The 18,234-nt window shown below is 54.8% G+C and overlaps 1 protein-coding gene across 3 annotated transcripts in view; it reads right to left on the bottom strand.

The window, feature by feature from the left end:
* The window catches only part of LOC102451490 (ras GTPase-activating protein 4-like), a 48,942-nt gene extending 31,251 nt beyond the window's left edge, over positions 1–17,691 (bottom strand). The window contains exons 1-2 of one of the 3 annotated variants that reach the window (XM_075904968.2): positions 17,480–17,689; positions 2,557–2,613 (exon numbers count right to left, since the gene is read on the bottom strand). In XM_075904968.2, coding sequence (XP_075761083.2) covers positions 2,557–2,613; positions 17,480–17,688 — 266 coding nt within the window. In that variant the 5' untranslated portion in view covers position 17,689. Of the gene's footprint in view, positions 1–2,556; positions 2,614–17,479 lie in introns of all 3 variants that reach the window. The other 2 variants (XM_075904969.2, XM_075904970.2) reach the window with 2 other exon arrangements.
* Positions 17,692–18,234: the final 543 nt, after the last annotated feature.

Below are 18,234 nucleotides of genomic sequence, written 5' to 3' on the forward strand. Positions count from 1 at the left end.
CCCTCCTTGTTTAATTTCCGAGGTCCCCAGAGCCATGGCCCAGAGCTCCGGTAGGGACACCGCGACACCAGCTCCCGTGCCACGTGTCCACCAGCCTCTCCCGACAACTCACAGTCACCATGGGGCCATCTACAGGCAGCTGGAGCCCAGGGTTAGCGGACCCTGGGTTTCAGCATCCGCACTCACTTGTAGCCCCAGGAACTGTTGAACCCTGGATCCCAGCCTGGGGCTCAGGCTTGGGCCCTAGTCCAGTCCCCCAGCCCAGACTTGCCAAACGCTGCCCCTCTAGCTCTTTGCCCTGGGGCAGCTTGGAAAAGCTGGACAGGCCAGAGGACAACAAAGCCCATGGGATTGTGGGATACCGGTGGTGAGCTCCAGAGCATGAGTCCGACAGGGCTGCACCTACACTGCGGAGCAACAGTGCTTGGACCGTGGGATGCAGCTGGACTTGGCCTCAGACCCTCCAGCCCTGTCCCCTGTGGGGTCCTGGGCATCGTGCCCTCTAAGCTGCTGACACGGCTGGGCAGGGGCTGTGGAGCCGGCACTTCTGGGAAGTTCTCCTCATGCTATCCCCAGCAGCGTGGGTATGCCCTAGCTGGGAGAGAGGCACCCCTCCCCCAGCCTCACCTAGCCTGGGGCTGCTGCGGTGAGAAAGGCTGCGGGAAGCCCTCTCTCCCCAGAGAGCCTGTACCCCAAGCCTCTTCATCTCCAGCCCCGCCCCAGAGCCTACACCCCCAGCCAAAGCCATCACCACCCCCAACCCTGAGCCCCCTCCTACATGCCCAATCCCTCGGGCCTACCCCCATCACAAATCATCCCTGTGCGGAATTAATTTTGTTCTGTGCACCAGCATGGCAGCAATGGGTCACCTCACCCCCTCAGTGGTGTGTGTAACAAAATTCATTACACACACACACACACAAAATCATTTGAGGGAACACTGGCTGGGATGCTGGGTCCAAGCTGTGGGTTAGTGCGTAGAAAGGCGGGGAGCAGTTACGCCTGCGCCCGGGTTCGAACCCTGCACTCACACTGCAGTGAGGACATCTCCACAGGGACCCAGGGCACTTCTCCATTGCAGTGTGTCCTAGCCGCATTCCACGCTCCCTCCTCTCCCCCCTCACGAGCATTTGGATATGCCACCGGCCCTTCCCCTGGGGGTCCACACCCCATTTCAGTGGTGTGTGCCCAGCCTCTCTCGCTTTACACTTGGATGAGCTCGGGGGCAGCGCAGGGGAAATGGGAGGATCCTGAAAACTTCTCTTGCAACATGGGGTCCCGGCATGGAACCCCCAGGAGAGGCCCTTCTGCCTCACTTCCTGTCCTAAACTACATTCCGGCGCTAACAGCTTTTGGATGCTCCTAACTCAGGGCTGGCCATTTACATCACTGCCCTGTAGCAAAAGATTCGTGAGTGCCTATGAACAGCAGCCTCCCAGGCTCTCCTGCCCGCACTAGTAAAAAAAAAAGGGGTGGGTTTTTAAGGGAAGGTCTACACATACGGCAGCGATCGACTCCTGATCGCTCTTGTCGACTCCGGTACTCCGCCAGAACGAGAAGTGTCAGGGGAGTTTACAGGAGAGTTTCTCCCATTGATCCTTCTCCCCGCAGTAGAGACCCTGCGGCAACTCGATCGAAGGTACGTCAACTCTAGCTACGCTATTCGTATAGCTTGACATGCGTGCCTTAGGTCGACCTTGCCCCGTTGCGTAGACCTGCTCTAAGAGGTGATAGCTACCCCATATTAAACTCCTAGCGCAGACAGGGTGAGGTGTATCTCCAACATGCATTAGCTGGTCCCAATCCTAGTGGGGAGCCAAGTTAGAATTAAGTTTAACCAGCCAACACAGCACTTTTCAGCTTTAGGCTCCGGCTTGTCATGGATCCAGAGGTGCTTGGACCCAAAACATCAAATTCACTTCAGTTCGGTTAGAAACACAGAGGAGAGTAAAAGTCAGCATTTGCTGCAGAGGATACGAGGCAAACAGGAGAAGGGAAATCAGTTTTCTGATCACTCCTTGTTTCCAGAGTCATCTTGGAAGTTGGGAGGGGAGGTTGAAATTAAAAAAAAGAAAAAAAAAGAAAAAAAGCATATCTACAGTTTAAAGGGGTGCGGGAGGGGTTGACTGAGTTCTACCATCTGTTCCAAAATCAACATGACATTAATTGCTAATCAGAAGGGGGGAAATTCCTCATTTTGTATGGAAAGGAAAAGTTTCTCTGATCACTGGCTCCTGCCAATCTAACATCATAGCTTGCTATTTTAGAGATGGCCAATGATCTGAGCGGGTGCCAAGCTACACAGAGCTCGGGATTAGGCCCTCGGGGCCTTTTTGCATTTCAGAATATACGAGGCGATCACAGGGCGCGGGAGAAATTCTGTGTGTTCCAGGGAGAACTTCCAGAGGGAGAAAAACTGAACCAAGACCTGACCCTCCGCAGGCGGTTCCGTTGTATTCCGCGGAGCTGAGCCGCTTTACGCCAACTGAGGGTCGGGCCCGCCCCGCGAGAAAGCCAGGCTGTGCGAATGAGAAGGAAAGAGGAGGACTCAGTTACCGGATGATGGCTTCGTTGTCAATTTTCACAATGCAGTATGGGTCGCTGCTGCCCGTGCTGGAAAACAAACACAAAACACCCCACGTAAGCCCAGACTTCGCTGCCCAGGGACCGTCTAAGCACAGTTGTTACAAGGCAAAGCTTGCACCTGACGTCCATCCTTCAGTCACAAGGGCCTTTCCCTCCTGTGCAAGTCACAGCCCACTGGTCTAAGGGTCCAGTGACCCTGCCAAAAACCCACCGTGGCAACACGACGCAAAGCCCAGGTCTCCAGAGCTGGGCTCACTATGGCAGCAAGGAGAGCCATATAGACATGGCAGCTTGGGCTGGAGTTCGGACTCAAACCCAGTGTGGGGGGAGGGGAGGAAGGGGTGCCACAGAGCCCAAGCAAGGGTGTCGACTTGGCTGTCTTTAGCACCCCAGGGCAAGCCTGGAGCCCCCGGCTCAGATTCACCCCCGGGGGCGGCTTATTCTGCAACGTAGACGTCACTCTAAGGTGCTAACAGCAGGCTTCGGGGGGCATGTGGTGTTGGACAATGAGACCCTGTTTATCAATCCCTGTGGGTTTTTTAACCTCATTTCAAGCCATCTCATCACTTTCTCGAGGCCTGACTCGTGGGTTTTTGAAGCTTAATAGTTGGCAACACCAGGCCTCTAAGGAAGGGCTGATCCCACTGAACAGCAAGCACCAGCTCTTTTGAGGGTGGTAGACATGCATTTACTTCCTTCCCTGCCGCACCCACCTTCCCCAGCTCCAGAACAGATTTTCTAGACCCGAGGTAGCCGGGGGTAGGGGAATAGGGGCAGATCTATGTTCTACTACGACACAAATAAATAAGCCAGTCAGAGCAGGTCAGACAGAATATTTCTCCGAGACCCAAACGGAGCAGAAATGTCAGCCAGCACCCTAAACCCACCAAGAAATAAAACCAACGGAAGAGTCCTATAAACCGAGGGGAGTAAACAGTGCAGTCTCCCTCTGTCTTTTGAGGTCTCTAACTCAAGGAGCATTTCAGGAGGCTTCAGTCCGACTCGAGGTACTAGGTGAGAAACTCCGGTCTGCGGAGGTCGGACTACGTGGTCCAATGGACCATTCTGGCCTTACAAATTCAGGCAAGCACGTTGGCCCGAGAGCATCAGGACTGAGTATAAATAAAGGAGGCTGGATCCAGGCCGGGTGTGTGTGTGTGTTATGTTCTGTCTGAGGCACCAAGCGCTAAGGAAATAAATCTCAAACCCTGGTTTCCTTGTAAACACGGAGGTGCCTGGCTGGGAATCTCAGCCCTTTGGGCTGCCAAGAAGTTCTCGATTTTCCAAAACAGAAGAGGGGAAAAAAACCCATCACCGGATCAGCGCACGGCCAGCTTCCCCATCAAGCGCTGACTGTTTGCGACCGGTCATTCTGAGCCGGAGGGACTCGTGTTGCTGGAGACCGGAGGGGATGCAGCTGTTTCCTGTGCTGCCAAGGCAACTAAAAAGGAGATACGGAGCCAAATCAAGCTCAGTTGGACACAGCGCTGGATCCCAAAGTTCTGGGGGGCTCAAAGAATAGCAGCCACCGGGTCCTTCCTCTCCCTCCCTGGACCAAATGCCTGGGGAAGTTAACATCTCGGATAGCTCTCTGATTCTCTCTCGCACCAACATTGAACCCAGGTGTCCTGAGAAGAAGGCGGCCCCATGTAACCCACACACCATTGGGGTGCACTACACTGTCCCAGTTCCAGAGAGAATCAGGAGTCTGCGCTGAAGCCTCAGCTAACCCCCAGCTGGATTTTAACTCATGTGGCTGAGATTCCAGCACTAAGCTCCAGAGATCCGAGGTTCGGTCCCGCCTACCGGCGTTACACCCACACACTGCCATCGAGACCCGGTCGCATGGAGATGTCGCTTGTCCCGCTGTTCTCCACGCATGCCCCACATGTTCCTAACAGCAACGTAAACGCCCGTCACTCCCCTGGGATGGGCTCTCAGGAGCCATCGCCCAACAACCCAAATTTCTGGAGTTAGGTAACACGGTCCAAAGGCCCATCTAGCCCAGTGTCCTGTCTGCCCACAGCGGCCAATGCCAGATGCCCCAGAGGGACAGAACAGAACAGGGAACATCAAGGGATCCCTCCCGTTGCCCATTCCCAGCCTCTGACAGTCTAGGGACACCGCTCCTAAGGCAGTGCTGGCCCATGAGCAACTGCTAGGAAAAGGTTGATCCTGGAGCGTAGGGCACGCGGATGCAAAGTCTCCAGGGCACCGACTCAAAGGGAAAAAGGAGAGTAGGGACCAGAAAACCAGCAAGGTTGGGATCAATTGGTCAAGCTCTGCATCACGGCCAGAATTCCCACTGAACACAACACAACCGCATGGGAAAACAATAACCTGCCAAAACACGGACCACTCCACTGTCCCATCAGCCTGTCAACCGCACGGACTTATTTATAGAACTAAGCCTTCCAACCCACTTGGGACCTCACCCCCTTTCCTTCCCGCCAGCTGACCGCTCCCTTGGCCGGTTCAACTCCTCCGAGGGATGGTCCCACCCGGTCCTTCCAGTAGAGTGTTTGGGACACCACTAAACCGGGGTTGGGCCCCATCAGAAGTTAAAGGAGCCACTTCACAGGGGAAGATCACGGTGGAGCATCCGTTTAGGGTCCGGCACCTTTCCTTCTGGCGACTAGGGACCTGATCCCAAGGTCGCTGGAGACAATGCGAAGACTCCCACCGATCTGATGGAATTTCCATCGACTACTTTGTTCGCTGATGGGAGGGGAGGGGGCGCTCGCTATCCCTCTGTGACTGCAGTTTAAATAGTAGGAATTGGGCATGCAGGCAACCCAGCTCCTACAACATTTAAACTGCAGATCTGCAGCAGAGGTAGCTCCTGGGGGTGGCCTGAGCTGGGACTGAACAGTTGGCTCCACCTCCTCTGTCCCTTTCTCCTCCTCCCCATCCCTGCACTGGCGAGAGTGCTGGGGGGAGGGCGGCAGGACCGTTTTTTAAGCCAGCTGCCCCTCCCCCCTTCCTTGCTGCCTCTGATACAGATGCAGCGGGGGGGGGGGAGAAAGGGAGGGAGCAGTCGAGTAGTGATAAGCCTTAGCTTATCGGGTAGTTGACTACTAGAGTAGTCGCTTACATCCCTAGCTCTAACCACTGCACTCTGCTCCCATAACTCTGTTCTGCCTATGCCACAGGCACTTGGGCATCTCTCTGAGCCACAGGCCAAATGGATGCTTCTTCCCAAGCCAAGTCAGACAATCCCACACAACTAGCAAAGCTGGTCAGAAAACGGAATTTCCACCCCACAGGAAAGCCCAAACTTTCACGTTTTGTTTTCATTTTATATCAGAGGTGTCAGAATAAGGAAGGCAGGGAGCTAGGGCCCTCCCCCTATTTACTGGCCAGAGCAATAGGTGGAGAGGAGCAAGCAGGCAGCAGGACTTTGGGGGAAGACACAGTTCGGAGGCAGGGTCTTGAGGGAAGAGGGTGGGGCGAGGGTGAGGGGTGGAGCCAAGTTTCCTGGGCCTCTTGCCCCGCCTCTTCTAGGGTGCTTCTACTGTGCCAGTCTTGAACTGGAATTTAAAAAGGTCAACAATTTGCAAAGCAGAACATTTTCTACTTATCAAGCATTTTGTTTCAACAACCGTGAAACACCCACACACAAGTCCATATGCTATTTATAGTACCAAAAAGTCCAAACAAGAGGCCAATTGACACCAGACCATTGAAATCCAACCCTCCATTTCCAGTGCACGTCACTGAGGTCCCCCCCCCCCCCCCCCCCCGGAAGTTTTGTGGAGACCGACACGCGCTCACGAATCATTCTGATTTCAACCCAATGGCATTTTCCAGCTGCTCTAGTGTTGCTAAACCAACGTCAACAACCAATCACTCAGCCAGGGCGGGGAACCATTCGCCTCACTGCTCCAGACAGCAAGTGAGAAAAAGGACAGGTCAGCACTATCCAGGGATCTGGGTTCAACTCCCCGTGTAACTCTAGGCAAGTCACGGCCTGTGCTTAAAAGTTAGGTCGATGTAGCTACAGTGCTGATGGTGTGAAAAATTCCAACCTAGCCCCCCCGTGCTGATGTGATTAGGTCGGTGGAAAATTCCCCTCTTGACCTAGGCTCTGTCTACACAGCATGAACCGCACAGAGCACCCCAGAGGTGCCCTCTATCTGCCCTGCATGGACACTGCTGCCACGAACTGCAAGGTACCTACTTCACAGTCATGAGCGTTGTGTGAACTGGTGACTGGGGGATGCTAGTGCCCAGTCTCACCCCTTCCATCCACCCATGGCCCAGCCCCTTTTATGCCCCCCAAAACTCAGAGCCCCCCCACAGCTGCCATCCCCCCACTCCAGGCTGCCTAGTGCCCACAGCCCCCCGAATCCTGGAGCACCAGCAGGGAGAGTATGCGGCGACATTGCGGCCTCCCCAGCACTGGCAGGGAGGCTAGGTGATGCTGCCGCAGCCTCTCCAGCCCCAGGAAGACGAGCGGTGTGGCACAAGCCCCTGGAGCCCAGTAGCACAGCTAAGCGGGGTCTGGGGGCAAAGCTTCCCCCATCTGCTGCCCATGAACCCGAGCTAGGCACAGCACAGAGTAGCTGAACTCTTAGCCACTGTTGCTTGGAGAGGCGGCTCCCCTGCAGCAGTGGAAACGACCTGCCCACTAGGATAGGAAGCATCTATAATGGCTTGGTCTTGTGCCTCTTGTGGATGGGGAGGGATGGCAGCCTCACAGCCACTTACCGGGCTGCGGGAGGACAGACACGGTACAGATGCCAGGCGCCCTGATATCAAGTTTGACGGGACCCTAGAAGCACCTCCGAAAGACCCTGGCTGAACAGGCATTTCATCTGAATGCAGCAAGGCAACACCACACGGCTGCAGCAGGACAAGGCAGCCCACGCAGTGCCTGACCTACCCTAGCTGGACAGGGGCCATTTCTACGCCTCCTCCCTGCAGCTTTTAATGTCCCATTGTTTATGGGCAGCCCCGGATCCCCAGGGGTGGCTGACAGGTTTCTAATGAAATGCCAGGGCTGATTTGTGTGCATAGCTCCCGTGCTGGAAACTTCCCACTGCCCGGGTTTGTTAATCATTGCTGGAGCTGACTGACCCAGGGCACCAGGAAAACAAAGCACCACTAGAAGAGGCAGGGGCTTCCTTTGCACAGATGGGTTTTCACTATTAACTCTAAGGATGCTGGTGTTTTCCTGGCTGCCAGGAGACCCGGCTGCTCAACAGAACACAGGAGCTGTCCCAGAACAAAAGAAAGCTAGGGCTTCTGTCGGAGACATCTTATTTCCAAAGCCTCCTGACTGGTCAAGAAAAGAGAACTAAACGCAAGGTTAGAAGGGAGCAGAAGCAGGAGCCAGGCCCATCCAAGTTCTGCCCTCTCTGTGAAGGATGGAGGCCTACAAGGGGCGCTTCTGTGCATTTGACCTTGGCAGGTCAAAGCTGGTCTTCCCTGCTTTAGCGAGCATGGATCGGTCTCGCTGCCCGTGGAGACGTGTTACGAGACTCACCACCCCAGAGAGCCCCCAACTGGTGAGACCTGGCTTCATGGCACTTCCCCACCTCAGGGGTCCATCTTGGGTATAGTTTGGCCCTAAAGGCAACCTGACCGTCAGGCCAACCTACTGTGTAAAGCACTCAGCCCCTTTCGGGGTTACAGTCCCTTCGTCCAAGGCTCCAAGCAACTTCCAAGCAAGAGTTTCCAGCCCCACAAGGCTCAGCCTTCAGCCCCCTTCCTCACAGATAGCTCCCAGCAGCCTGCCCCAGTTGTTCTATTGTGGGTTGTGGCATGGGTGGGCCTAGGCCCAGCCCTTTCAACCCATGGGGAGGAACCAGAAAGCCAGGAAATGGTAACTGCTTCAGGCCCAGTGAAACCAGGACAGGAGTGCAGGCATGAGGGGTCTAGAGAGGCTCACTGAGCACAGCCCCACACGGCTCAAGGAGCCAGGGGACACCACCTGCACAAACAGATGGCCTGGAGTAGGGTTGCCAGGTGTCCAGTATTGGCTCGGACAGAAGGCTGGTGAGGGGGGGAGGGGGGGAAGCATGGGGATGTAAATGCGCAGTGACTCTTTTTTGCTCAACAACTTTTGGGGTTTTTTTGGCTCAACCGATTTTTTACACCTGCCACGTTTGGTATTTTTTGTGACGCTCTGGCAGCCCTAGCCTGGAGATGTGATAGGAGGAACTGGAAGCCGGCTGTACAGCCACAGAGCAGCCTACCCATCTGACTTCTTCCTCTGCTGTTACGCTTGTGGACGGCCCTCTTGGCCAGCCAGCACCAGGAGGAAGTTGCCGGGGAGGTCGTGTGATTTTTGCGGGGCCAAATCTGAGGAGACGCAGCCAGAGAAGCCGGCAGCAGGGCTGCAGTCAACTGACTGACTGCCAGCCCTTTGGCTTGTCCACCCGGCCATCTGGGTCAGGCCCACCCTCCGCTCCAAGGCCTCCAGCAGAGTCTCCTCAGCCAGTTCCTAGCTCCCCTCAGCCTAGAGGAGAGGCCTCGCTTCGGTCAGCCCCAGCCAGGCCTCCACTGCTGGGCTCTCTCCCTTCAGGGCTAGGCACAGGAGACTTCCCCCCTCAGCTGCTCTTGCCTGCCTGCCCACTGCCCCCCCAGGGAATTCCAGCAGCCTCCCCCCAAAAAACTCCTTCCCTACTTCTTCCTGTTAAGTCCTCGCACTGGGGCAGTGGGACACAACTAACTGAACAGGCCTGACTATGAGGACACTCATGTCTTCACTAGAACCACCGCCACACAAGGAAAAAGGCGTCTTTATAATGCCTGAGCAGACCCAGTATGTTACCAAATCCTAGTGCAAGTTGTAGCGTTAATGCTCCTGTGTTACACCTACACCCTGCTGTCTACACTGAGATTTTATAATGTGTGCTAATGAACACGTATTAAAAAGGCACCGTACCCCACAGTGCACCTACATATACCCGGCATCTTCCAGAAAGGTGGGGCAGGGTAAGGGATGGGGGGAAAACAGCTTTAGACTTTTAATTGAAAAAAAACAAACCCTGCCACATATAAAAAATGAAAGAAATTTAAAATAATCCCAAAGCAGCAGCTCGGAGCTCACACTCAGTTCCTTGTACGCACACAAATGCCCACCCCACTTTTGAACGAACCGTTCTGCAAAGCCGCAAGAGCCTTATTACTAAAAACCAATTAGCCACGACACAGGGTCTGCTTGCCCACCTGGTCCATGAAAAGAGTGGAAAACCCGGGTGCCAACACAATTTGGCAAACATTGTCTAACGGACAGATGCTTAAGCTGGGATAGAGGTGGGAGACAGAACTAGCCACATGGTCACCCCCAGGCACATACCCCGCAGTCTCCTTCCCCCAGCACCGCTGCAGGTTGGCAACAGCAGTCTAAAAACGAAACCCATCGCTGGAGTTTTCAAAGGGGCCTAAGGGAGCTGGGCACCTATCTCCTCCCAGCCCAGCCAAGGTGTCTAGCGTCACACGCAGAAGGATACGCATAGATGGATTTTGGGGTACATGGCGGGCAAAATCATTTAAGAGTCCTGGCTTCTCAGGCAGGAAGACCTGAGTTCCGCCCCCCCCCCCAGCTCTGCTGCTTGCTACATTGCCACGTGCAATTCGTTCCCAGCTGCGTGCCTCAGTTTCCCCATCTCTACGTGGGTGGGGATATCTGCATCCTCGGGAGATGGCGAAGCTGGGGCATTAACGGTGAAGTGACTTGCAGCCTGTGTTCATGCCCTGGCTTAAGCCAGGGAGCAGGTACAGCAGAAAGCACTGCGGTGGAATCTCAGGGTCATCAAAACGTTGAAGAATTCCTGCGGCCTAATACTCCAGCTGAAGCTTCCAGGAGACCCTGATCCTCTAGAAATGAGCAGCTCAGAGTCACCTGAGACCAGGCCTCATCTCTCCCCCCATGTCCTGCTGCACTGACCTCTGTGGCCGTGCCAGGGCTGGCCAGGAGTTACTGAAAGTGCCCGGCTGTCGGACACCTGGGCCATGCGGCTGCACGCTCCGTGCACAAGCTCCCAGGGACTTCCGCGGAATGCCAATGAGTGAAGGCGGCACAGCGGGGGGAGCGGGAGGTGTCAAAGGCAAACCCACCAGCCTGTGGGACTTGCATTCACCCAACGTGCTGGAATGGCAGATCCTTGCTAAACCCAGGAACTGGTCAGAAGTGAAATATGCCCAGCAAGGTCCCCGCTCTCCCCCAAGGCCAACCCACCGAACATGGACACAGGCTGCAAGTCGCTTAGTTACCGGTAGTCTCTGCTCATGGCAGATCAGGCCAGGCCAGCTCCGTAAGGGTCAAACTGAGGCAGGGGGCCACAGCAGGGCAGGACCAAGGACGAGGGTCAGAGTCAAAGTCCACAGAAGCCCAAAGGATGCCCAGTTCCTCCAGTGGCTCTGAGACAGGGCCCAGGGAAGCAGGAGACGTTGCCTCTCAGCTGCGCTGACCCTGTCATTGGGCTGCCTGTGAGCACAGTGAACCCGCTGACTGTGCTGCCTGACTGGTCAAGGAACCAGCAGGCCTAATGGTTAGCGCAACAGCTCTGCCCATTCAACGCCCCTGCCCGCGGCTGTGCTCTCGCCTGTGCCTGCTCCTTGCTTCGTCCCACCTTGCTCCTTTCCTGCCCAGCCAGCTCCAGCGTTACCTGTCTACTGTCTCCCCAACGCCCCTCTCACCTCTGGCTTTATTCCTGAGTCCAGCTCTGACCCTGGTTACTGGATTCCTGACTCTGCCCCTGCTCCAACCACTAGGCCTGAGGGCCCACATCCCAGTCCGTGACAATAGGGAATCTACACTTGCAGGTTAAGACTGGAGGGGAGGGGCCCAGCATTAGATTAGAAAAGGGCGCGTTGCAGCAGCTCAGGATAGAACTGAATCAGCAGAACAGAGGTGGGGGGGAGCTCCCACAAGCCCTGTGCAGGCTATTTCTGATTGCTAGGAGTCCCCCACTAGCAAACGCCCTGGAAACACCCACAGCCAAACAATCGGCAGCTTGCCAGCTTGGGAGAAGGACGCAGAACATTTCCCCAGGGGTGGGAGGCAGCATTTGCGTGGATGCAGCATGTTATTACAAGGCAGCCCAGACATAGCATCTTGAAAGGTGCCTCGCTGGGAGGCACCCAGAAACAGTGGAAGGTAAGAAACCCAAGCCCGTGGGGCAGCCAGCTGGAAGGGCTGGGCTCCCAGCCAGCAAGCAGAGTGACCCTTCCCGGAACGGTCCACTGGCCACAAGACCTTGGACCCAACCCCCCTTGGAAACGTTTTCCACATGCCAGCGACACGCCAAACCCACAATGAACCAGGGCCAGACCGGAAAAGCAGGACTCGGGCGCAGCCTGATCCTGGGTAAGTCACAGACTCACTCCACAAGCTGCGTTTTGTTCAGCTCCCTTTTTCAGGCCTGATTTGGAACAGCACTGAGCACCAGCTACTCCAGCGCCATCAATGGGGGCCCCCCAGCAGGAGATGCAAGACAGGCACCCAAAGATCAGGGCTGTGTTCAGAAACAGGGTGTAAAAGTGAGTGGACGTGGCACTGACAGCATACCTGGTCCACTGGGTGGCATGCAGCAGGGTTTCCCTGTCAACGTATTTCACACACATGCAAAACCCATTTATTTCCGTGTTCCTAATGTAACTTGAGATTATGGAGAGAATAGCAAAAAGTCCAGTTCACTTGCTGCTGTTCATGGCACTCGACAATAAAATAAAATATCTCCCTTGGTTCGGACCAGGGGGTGTGTGAACATAAGAGAGGCCAGACTGGGTCAGACCAAAGGTCCATCTAGCCCAGTATCCCGTCTGCCAACATTGGCCAATGCCAGATGCCCCAGAGGGAGGGAACACAACAGGGAATCATCCTGTGATCCCTTTCCTGTCATCCATTTCCAGACAAACAGAGGCTAAGGACACCATTCCTACCCATCCTGGCTAATAGCCATTGATGGACCTAAGCTCTATGTATCATCTTTTTTTAAGCCTTGTGAAAGTCCTAGTCTTTACAACATCCTCTGGCAAGGAGTTCCACAGGTTGACGGTGTGCTGGGTGAAGAAAAACTGCCTTTTGTTTGTTTTAAACCTGCTACCTACTAATTTCATTTGGTGAACCCTAGTTCTTATATTATGGGAACAAGTAAATCACTTTTCCTTATTCACTTTTTCCACATCAGTCATGAATTTCTAGACCTCTAGCCTATCCCACCTTAGTCTCCTCCTGAGAGAATCAATGGAGCTTGTTCCCTCTGGCTTAGCCAGGGAACTGGACACTCACTAAGGCTTTGTCTACGCATCTAAAATTAACGTGAAGCTGCAAAGTGTGGCCATGGCAGGAGCCCTGTCAGTGCTCTATCTAAACCCCCTCCATGAGGAGAGTAGCCAACAGTGCTGGGAGCCCATTTACACTGGTGTAATTTACACCTCTGTAATTTGTTGCACTCATCAGGGCGGGATGGGGTGTGAAAAAACACCTGAGACAGAAAGTTACAGCACAGGAAAGTGGCAACTTAAGTCTACACAGTGGCAACTTTCTGACTCAGGGGTGTGAAAAAACACCCCTTGGCCCTGAGCGTAGCAAGTTACTGCACTGTAAAGTGCCAGTGTAAACCAGATTGCAGCACTGGGGGCGTGGCAGTTCGCTTCCACGAAGGGAGTAGCTGTGTGTACCTGGGCCATACTTTCACTTTACAGCACTGCTACAGCTGCGCTTTGATTTTAGAAGTGTAAACAAAACCTCAGTGCAGCAGTGGCGAGGCTGCCAACACGGCAAGGGGAGTGTTTTGCTTGAAAATGACTGTTAAAAAAGAGGCGCAAACGTGGGGCCAAGTTTAAGCACGTCTCAAACAGGTGGGTTTGCTCCGATTCCTGTGGAAGCCAGATCCACGCACTGGCTAGGTCTGATTCAGTTCTCACACCTGCTTCACAAAGGCAAACTCAGCTCCCGTCTGTGGCATGTTGCAGTGGGAGAGGAGAATCGGCCCCGCACTGTATCCACCCCGAGCTACAGGTCAGGAGCCAAATTCCGCACTTGGCTCCGCTGGTGTAAATCCAGAATGATCCACTGATTTAGACGGCATTATCCTGGATTTACAATGGTGTCACCACAGCAGGATTTATCCCTTCCGGGCCTGAATCTCCTGGCATTTCCGCTGGTGACAATCTGCAGAAAATCCGCAAAGGTTGATGGAATTACACTGGGGGAAAGCTGGGGGAAGGGGGGTGGGGGATAATCAGGCCTTGAGACTTTTACAACCCCAAAAGTGATTTGAGGCTGGGACAGAACAGCCCCAGGGTCACTGAAGGGCAAATCCTAGGAAAGGCCAAACACAAGGTTAGAACTTCTTTCCTGTCCGTTTGCAAGGATACAGGACATTGTCTGCTCAGACTCTCCACTGAGTTGTCCAGGGCCTTGAATTCATGGGACTCATGGCCCCATCAGTGGCTTCTCAAAGATCTGACTAACAAGGCAGAAGACAAACAAAGAGGGCCAGCGAAGCCAACCAGGAGCTGGAGACAAGCCAAGGCCGGTCTCTCTCCATGCTGCCTGAGGAGTGCATTTCACTCCAGGCATCTGAGAAGGCAAACCCATAATATATTAACGAACAGGCGGCCTAAAATGTCAGCGTGCCCTGTGGACTGAATTGGACACCGCAGCCACAGCTCACCCATCACTCCCCACTTTGTACATGCAGCTGGGCTTTAGGTCATGTAACAGATGTGCCCGGGGAAGACTGGCCCCACTAGTCAGCCCAGTCCTCAGGGCTGGTCACTGGCGACTGTGCAGATTTAGGCCAGCTGAAGATTCAGCCCATGGAGCAAAAGCTGGGAGCAACGATCAGAGCCAAATCCTGCTGTACATCCAGAGTAACTCAGCTGGAACAAACAGAGTCACTCCAGAGTTACATCAGCAGAGTGGGGGACAACTCGTGGGCCAGATCATCAGCGGGTGTAAAGCAGCATCGCTCCGGGGCCTTATGCTGGTTTATACCTGCTTAGGATCTGGTGTATCAATTCAGTGGATTTAATCAGAAGAGCCATTTAACAAAACAAAAAAACCCAGACCTCAGTAATGTCACCAGAAGTGCGGAGAGCCAGGCTCTGACCCAAGGTGAAGGGCTGGGACCCTGTTTTAGCTTTGGAGCCCAGAGTGCTGGTGTTGCAAGGAGAAAGCAGCGCCGCAGAGGCAGACAGACTCAAATAAGTCTGCTCACCCTTCCCACGACCCCTCTTGTGCCTCCCTTGAGGTGAAAGCAGGTTGGGCCAAATTCTGACCTCACCCAGGGGAAAAGTCCATTAACTTCAGCCGGATTCCTCTTGGGTTAGGTCTTCCTGATACCCTCGTGTCTACCTATGGTGCTGACATAGCCCCATCACTAGGCTACCCAGGCAACTCAAATGTTACACTTGCATTTATCCTCACACCTCTGTGAAGCTGGGCACGGCTGTCACCCACATGCCACAACTGTGCCACTAAGAGGCGGGGGTCACACAGGAGCAAAGCAGGGCACCGCACCCACGTGTGGACGAAACTTCTTCCAAATTAGGCCTAATTTTTTGCAGGGGATCCTCTGAAGTCACCCCCGTTAATCCCTTCTGCCCAATGCGAAGCGCCATCCCTAAGGGCTGGGGGATTTCCATGCAGTGCTTGGGAGCAGCCGCCTCAGCGGGAGCAGGAAGGGTTCCAGAGCAACGAAGAAGATTCCCTTGCTGGGGGGGCCTTCTACATGAGAGGTGAAGCACGAGGACATAAAACCACCCTTAGCCCCCCCAGCCTGTCGCCTCTAGAGCTGCTGGGTGTGCAGCAGCAACCCTCAAAACCAGCATGTGGTGAGAAAACTTGTTCCCCAAAAGAGATTGTTCCGCCCTTGAAACACTCCCGTGAGCAGCCCTCAGCAGAGTTCTCTGCTCATAGGCAGCCTTTATGTGGGGACAGCATTTCCTCACTTGCCATTTCACTGTGCCACCACCCCTCCGGGCAGGAACTTGCCCACTGGAGCCTCAGCACTGCACCAGGACTTCAAATCCTCCTGCTCCAACAACCCCCATGGCAGAGGTGGGGAACCCAAGGCCCCCGGCTTGCCTAGATCCAGCTCCTGAGGATTGGAGAGCTCGCAGTGGGCTCCAGCCCCCTCACTCTTCCCCCATGAGGCTGGGGCACACAAAATCTACTAACCTGGCCCTCCCAGGCTCTGGTGCGTGAGGGAAACATGGGGAGCATCTTTCTCCTTCTCAGTGAGGGGTTGTGGTTTTTTGCTTCTCACTTGTGTGCAGCCCCTGACTGATTTTTCTGGGGGTGAGCGGCCCCCGACCCAGAAAAGGTTCCCACCCCTGCTATATGGAGGTTTCCTGCCTGGTTCCTTCTCTAGGACCACCTCCGTGCAGCCACCCCAAGTTAGAGAACCACCTCCACACCCCAGCCAGGGTTTTCCATCCACCCATCTTGAGGCACTTTACATGAGAAGACAAAGATAATTAACCGCATTTTACAGAGGGGGAAGGGACTTGGGCAGGGTCCCCCAACAGGCCCCAGGAAGAGCTGAGAATAGAACCCTGGTCTCGGATTTCCTGAGCAAGGGCCCTGGAGCACACATCTACCCTGGTGAAATCCCAGCGAGGCCAGTCCCTGCTCCCTGAGAATAAGTCTCTGAGCAACACCATTTCTTTTCTATTTCTCCCTGTTTGCTGTAATGTCCAATTGTCTCATGCACATCAGGAGGGCAGTGTTATTAAAATGAAGGAAAACTGGTTTCAGAACCAGGCCTGTAAACACTCAAAAAAAATCAAATTTCTTCTCTTATTTATTTCTATTCTTTTTCCATGACGAGTATTAGGATTTTTTTTTTTTTGGCAGACTCTCAGCCCCACCAACCCGAAGGCTGATTCCTTAACACTAGCAGCCTCTGGAGACGGTTGTTCTGGCTGAGCCAAGCAATCCAGGATTTGCACTAGGAACCTGGTTACAAATGCCTCCATTGGTACGAATCAAAAGCTCAGCTCATCTATGTCATTTACTAACCTATGTCATCACTCATGCCATTGCCTCCTCCCCCCCAGCAACTTCGCCTCTTCCCCAAAAGAAAAAGGACCATGCAATGACAGAAATAAAGTCTGAATCAGAAAGAAAGAAAGAAAGAAAGAAAGAAAGAAAGAAAGAAAGAAAGAAAGACAGCCTCTTTTGATTAGGTTCTGATATTTTGGGTTTAGTCTAGTGTCTGTAAAAGAGAAGCAACGGGAGGGAGAGGCAGGTGCTGGCCCAAGCTTCCCGAGCCACAGCCCAGACATGCTCTGGGGTACGAGGGTGCTGGGTGATCACACACCTGCATCCTCCCAGCACACAGGGGATGGCAGGGAAAGAACCCCTGAAGCGTGTCTGCAGCCGGAGAATTGGCATGTGCTGGGAGCAGCTTGGAAAGGTGGGTGCGGGGAACTACCCTGCAGAAGCTGTGGGGAGGGACCAGGCCTGGCTTGGTGAGGTGTGCGATGGTCATCGAGGTCACCGTGCAAGGACTGCACTAGGGCAGGGAGCTGGGAGGATGCCCCTCAAAACCTGCCAGCTGGGCAGCAAGAATCTTGTGAACATGGGGCAGCCGGACCAGTCACTCTATGGACAGGACTTCGGGGCAGGGAGGTGTGTATGTGGGGGGGAGGGGGGTTACAATCCATCCAGGTAGCTGCGGGGTAGCTGGATTCTTTGGCCATGCTTGCGCCTTGGGGGGCAGGGACAGCCTTGTTCCTTGCACGCAGCCACCTCCCGGTGTTTCGTGCACCACGGCCGCTCTGCACACTAGAACCAAAACACGGCCCTCCCCCACGCACGGAAACCCCACGGTGTCCCTCCCCCGCGGAATCCCCACGCGCGACAGCCCCGCGCAAAGCAAACCCACCCGCGCGGCGGCGGTTCGGGCCGGGGAGCTCCCTGACTTACATGTCCTTAGCCGGCAAGTTCTTCCCTTCCACTATCCGTATGGACAGCGAACTCCGCTTGGCCATGGCAAAGCCCCGCCGGCTGGCGCTCCCGGCTGCTCCCGACAGGGTGCGAGAGGCTGCGGAGCGGAGGGTGGGACACCAAGTCTCCCCGCTGGGAGCGAGCCGGCACAGCTGGGCAGCATCACTCACACGTTCCCATTCACCCATGTGTGGGGCGCTGCGTCACTGGCCGCTCACAGGCCTATCAGAAGAGGGAGACGGGCGGAGGGGCGTGGTCGGGCTGCCAGCGCCAGCTGTGATTGGGTGTTGGCGGGAGACTGACCGGCAGCCTTGCCTTGCGATCCAGGGACCCCCCACTCTGGGGGGTTGCTCTAAAGCGAGGCGCCGGAGTGTAACAAAGCCTGAGGAGCGCCCCTGGTGATTGGCGAGGCCCCGAATATCTCATCTAGGTCACGTTCCCCTGAACCCAGAACAACTCCAGTGATGATCATTTCGGTGGCTCAGCTGCTGCTTCTCCACTTCATGCTTTTGCAAGAGCAGGATCAGGGTCTTCCACCCCCCCCCCCCCCGGGGACAGCTGCAATCCCAATCCTTCAGTTTCACACTGGTGTAACTTCACTGACTCCCCATTTACATCCTCTCTGTACAGTGACAGCAGGAGGGCCAGAGTCCATGCTCTGGCACCTTCAAATAGTGCCCTGTAAAGGCATGGCAGAGACCTACAGCTGCAGACACCAGCAGACACCCAGCACC

Source organism: Pelodiscus sinensis, chromosome 21 (assembly GCF_052426305.1).
Source record: "Pelodiscus sinensis isolate ZL-2025 chromosome 21, ASM5242630v1, whole genome shotgun sequence".
Classification (NCBI taxonomy): Eukaryota; Metazoa; Chordata; order Testudines; family Trionychidae; genus Pelodiscus; species Pelodiscus sinensis.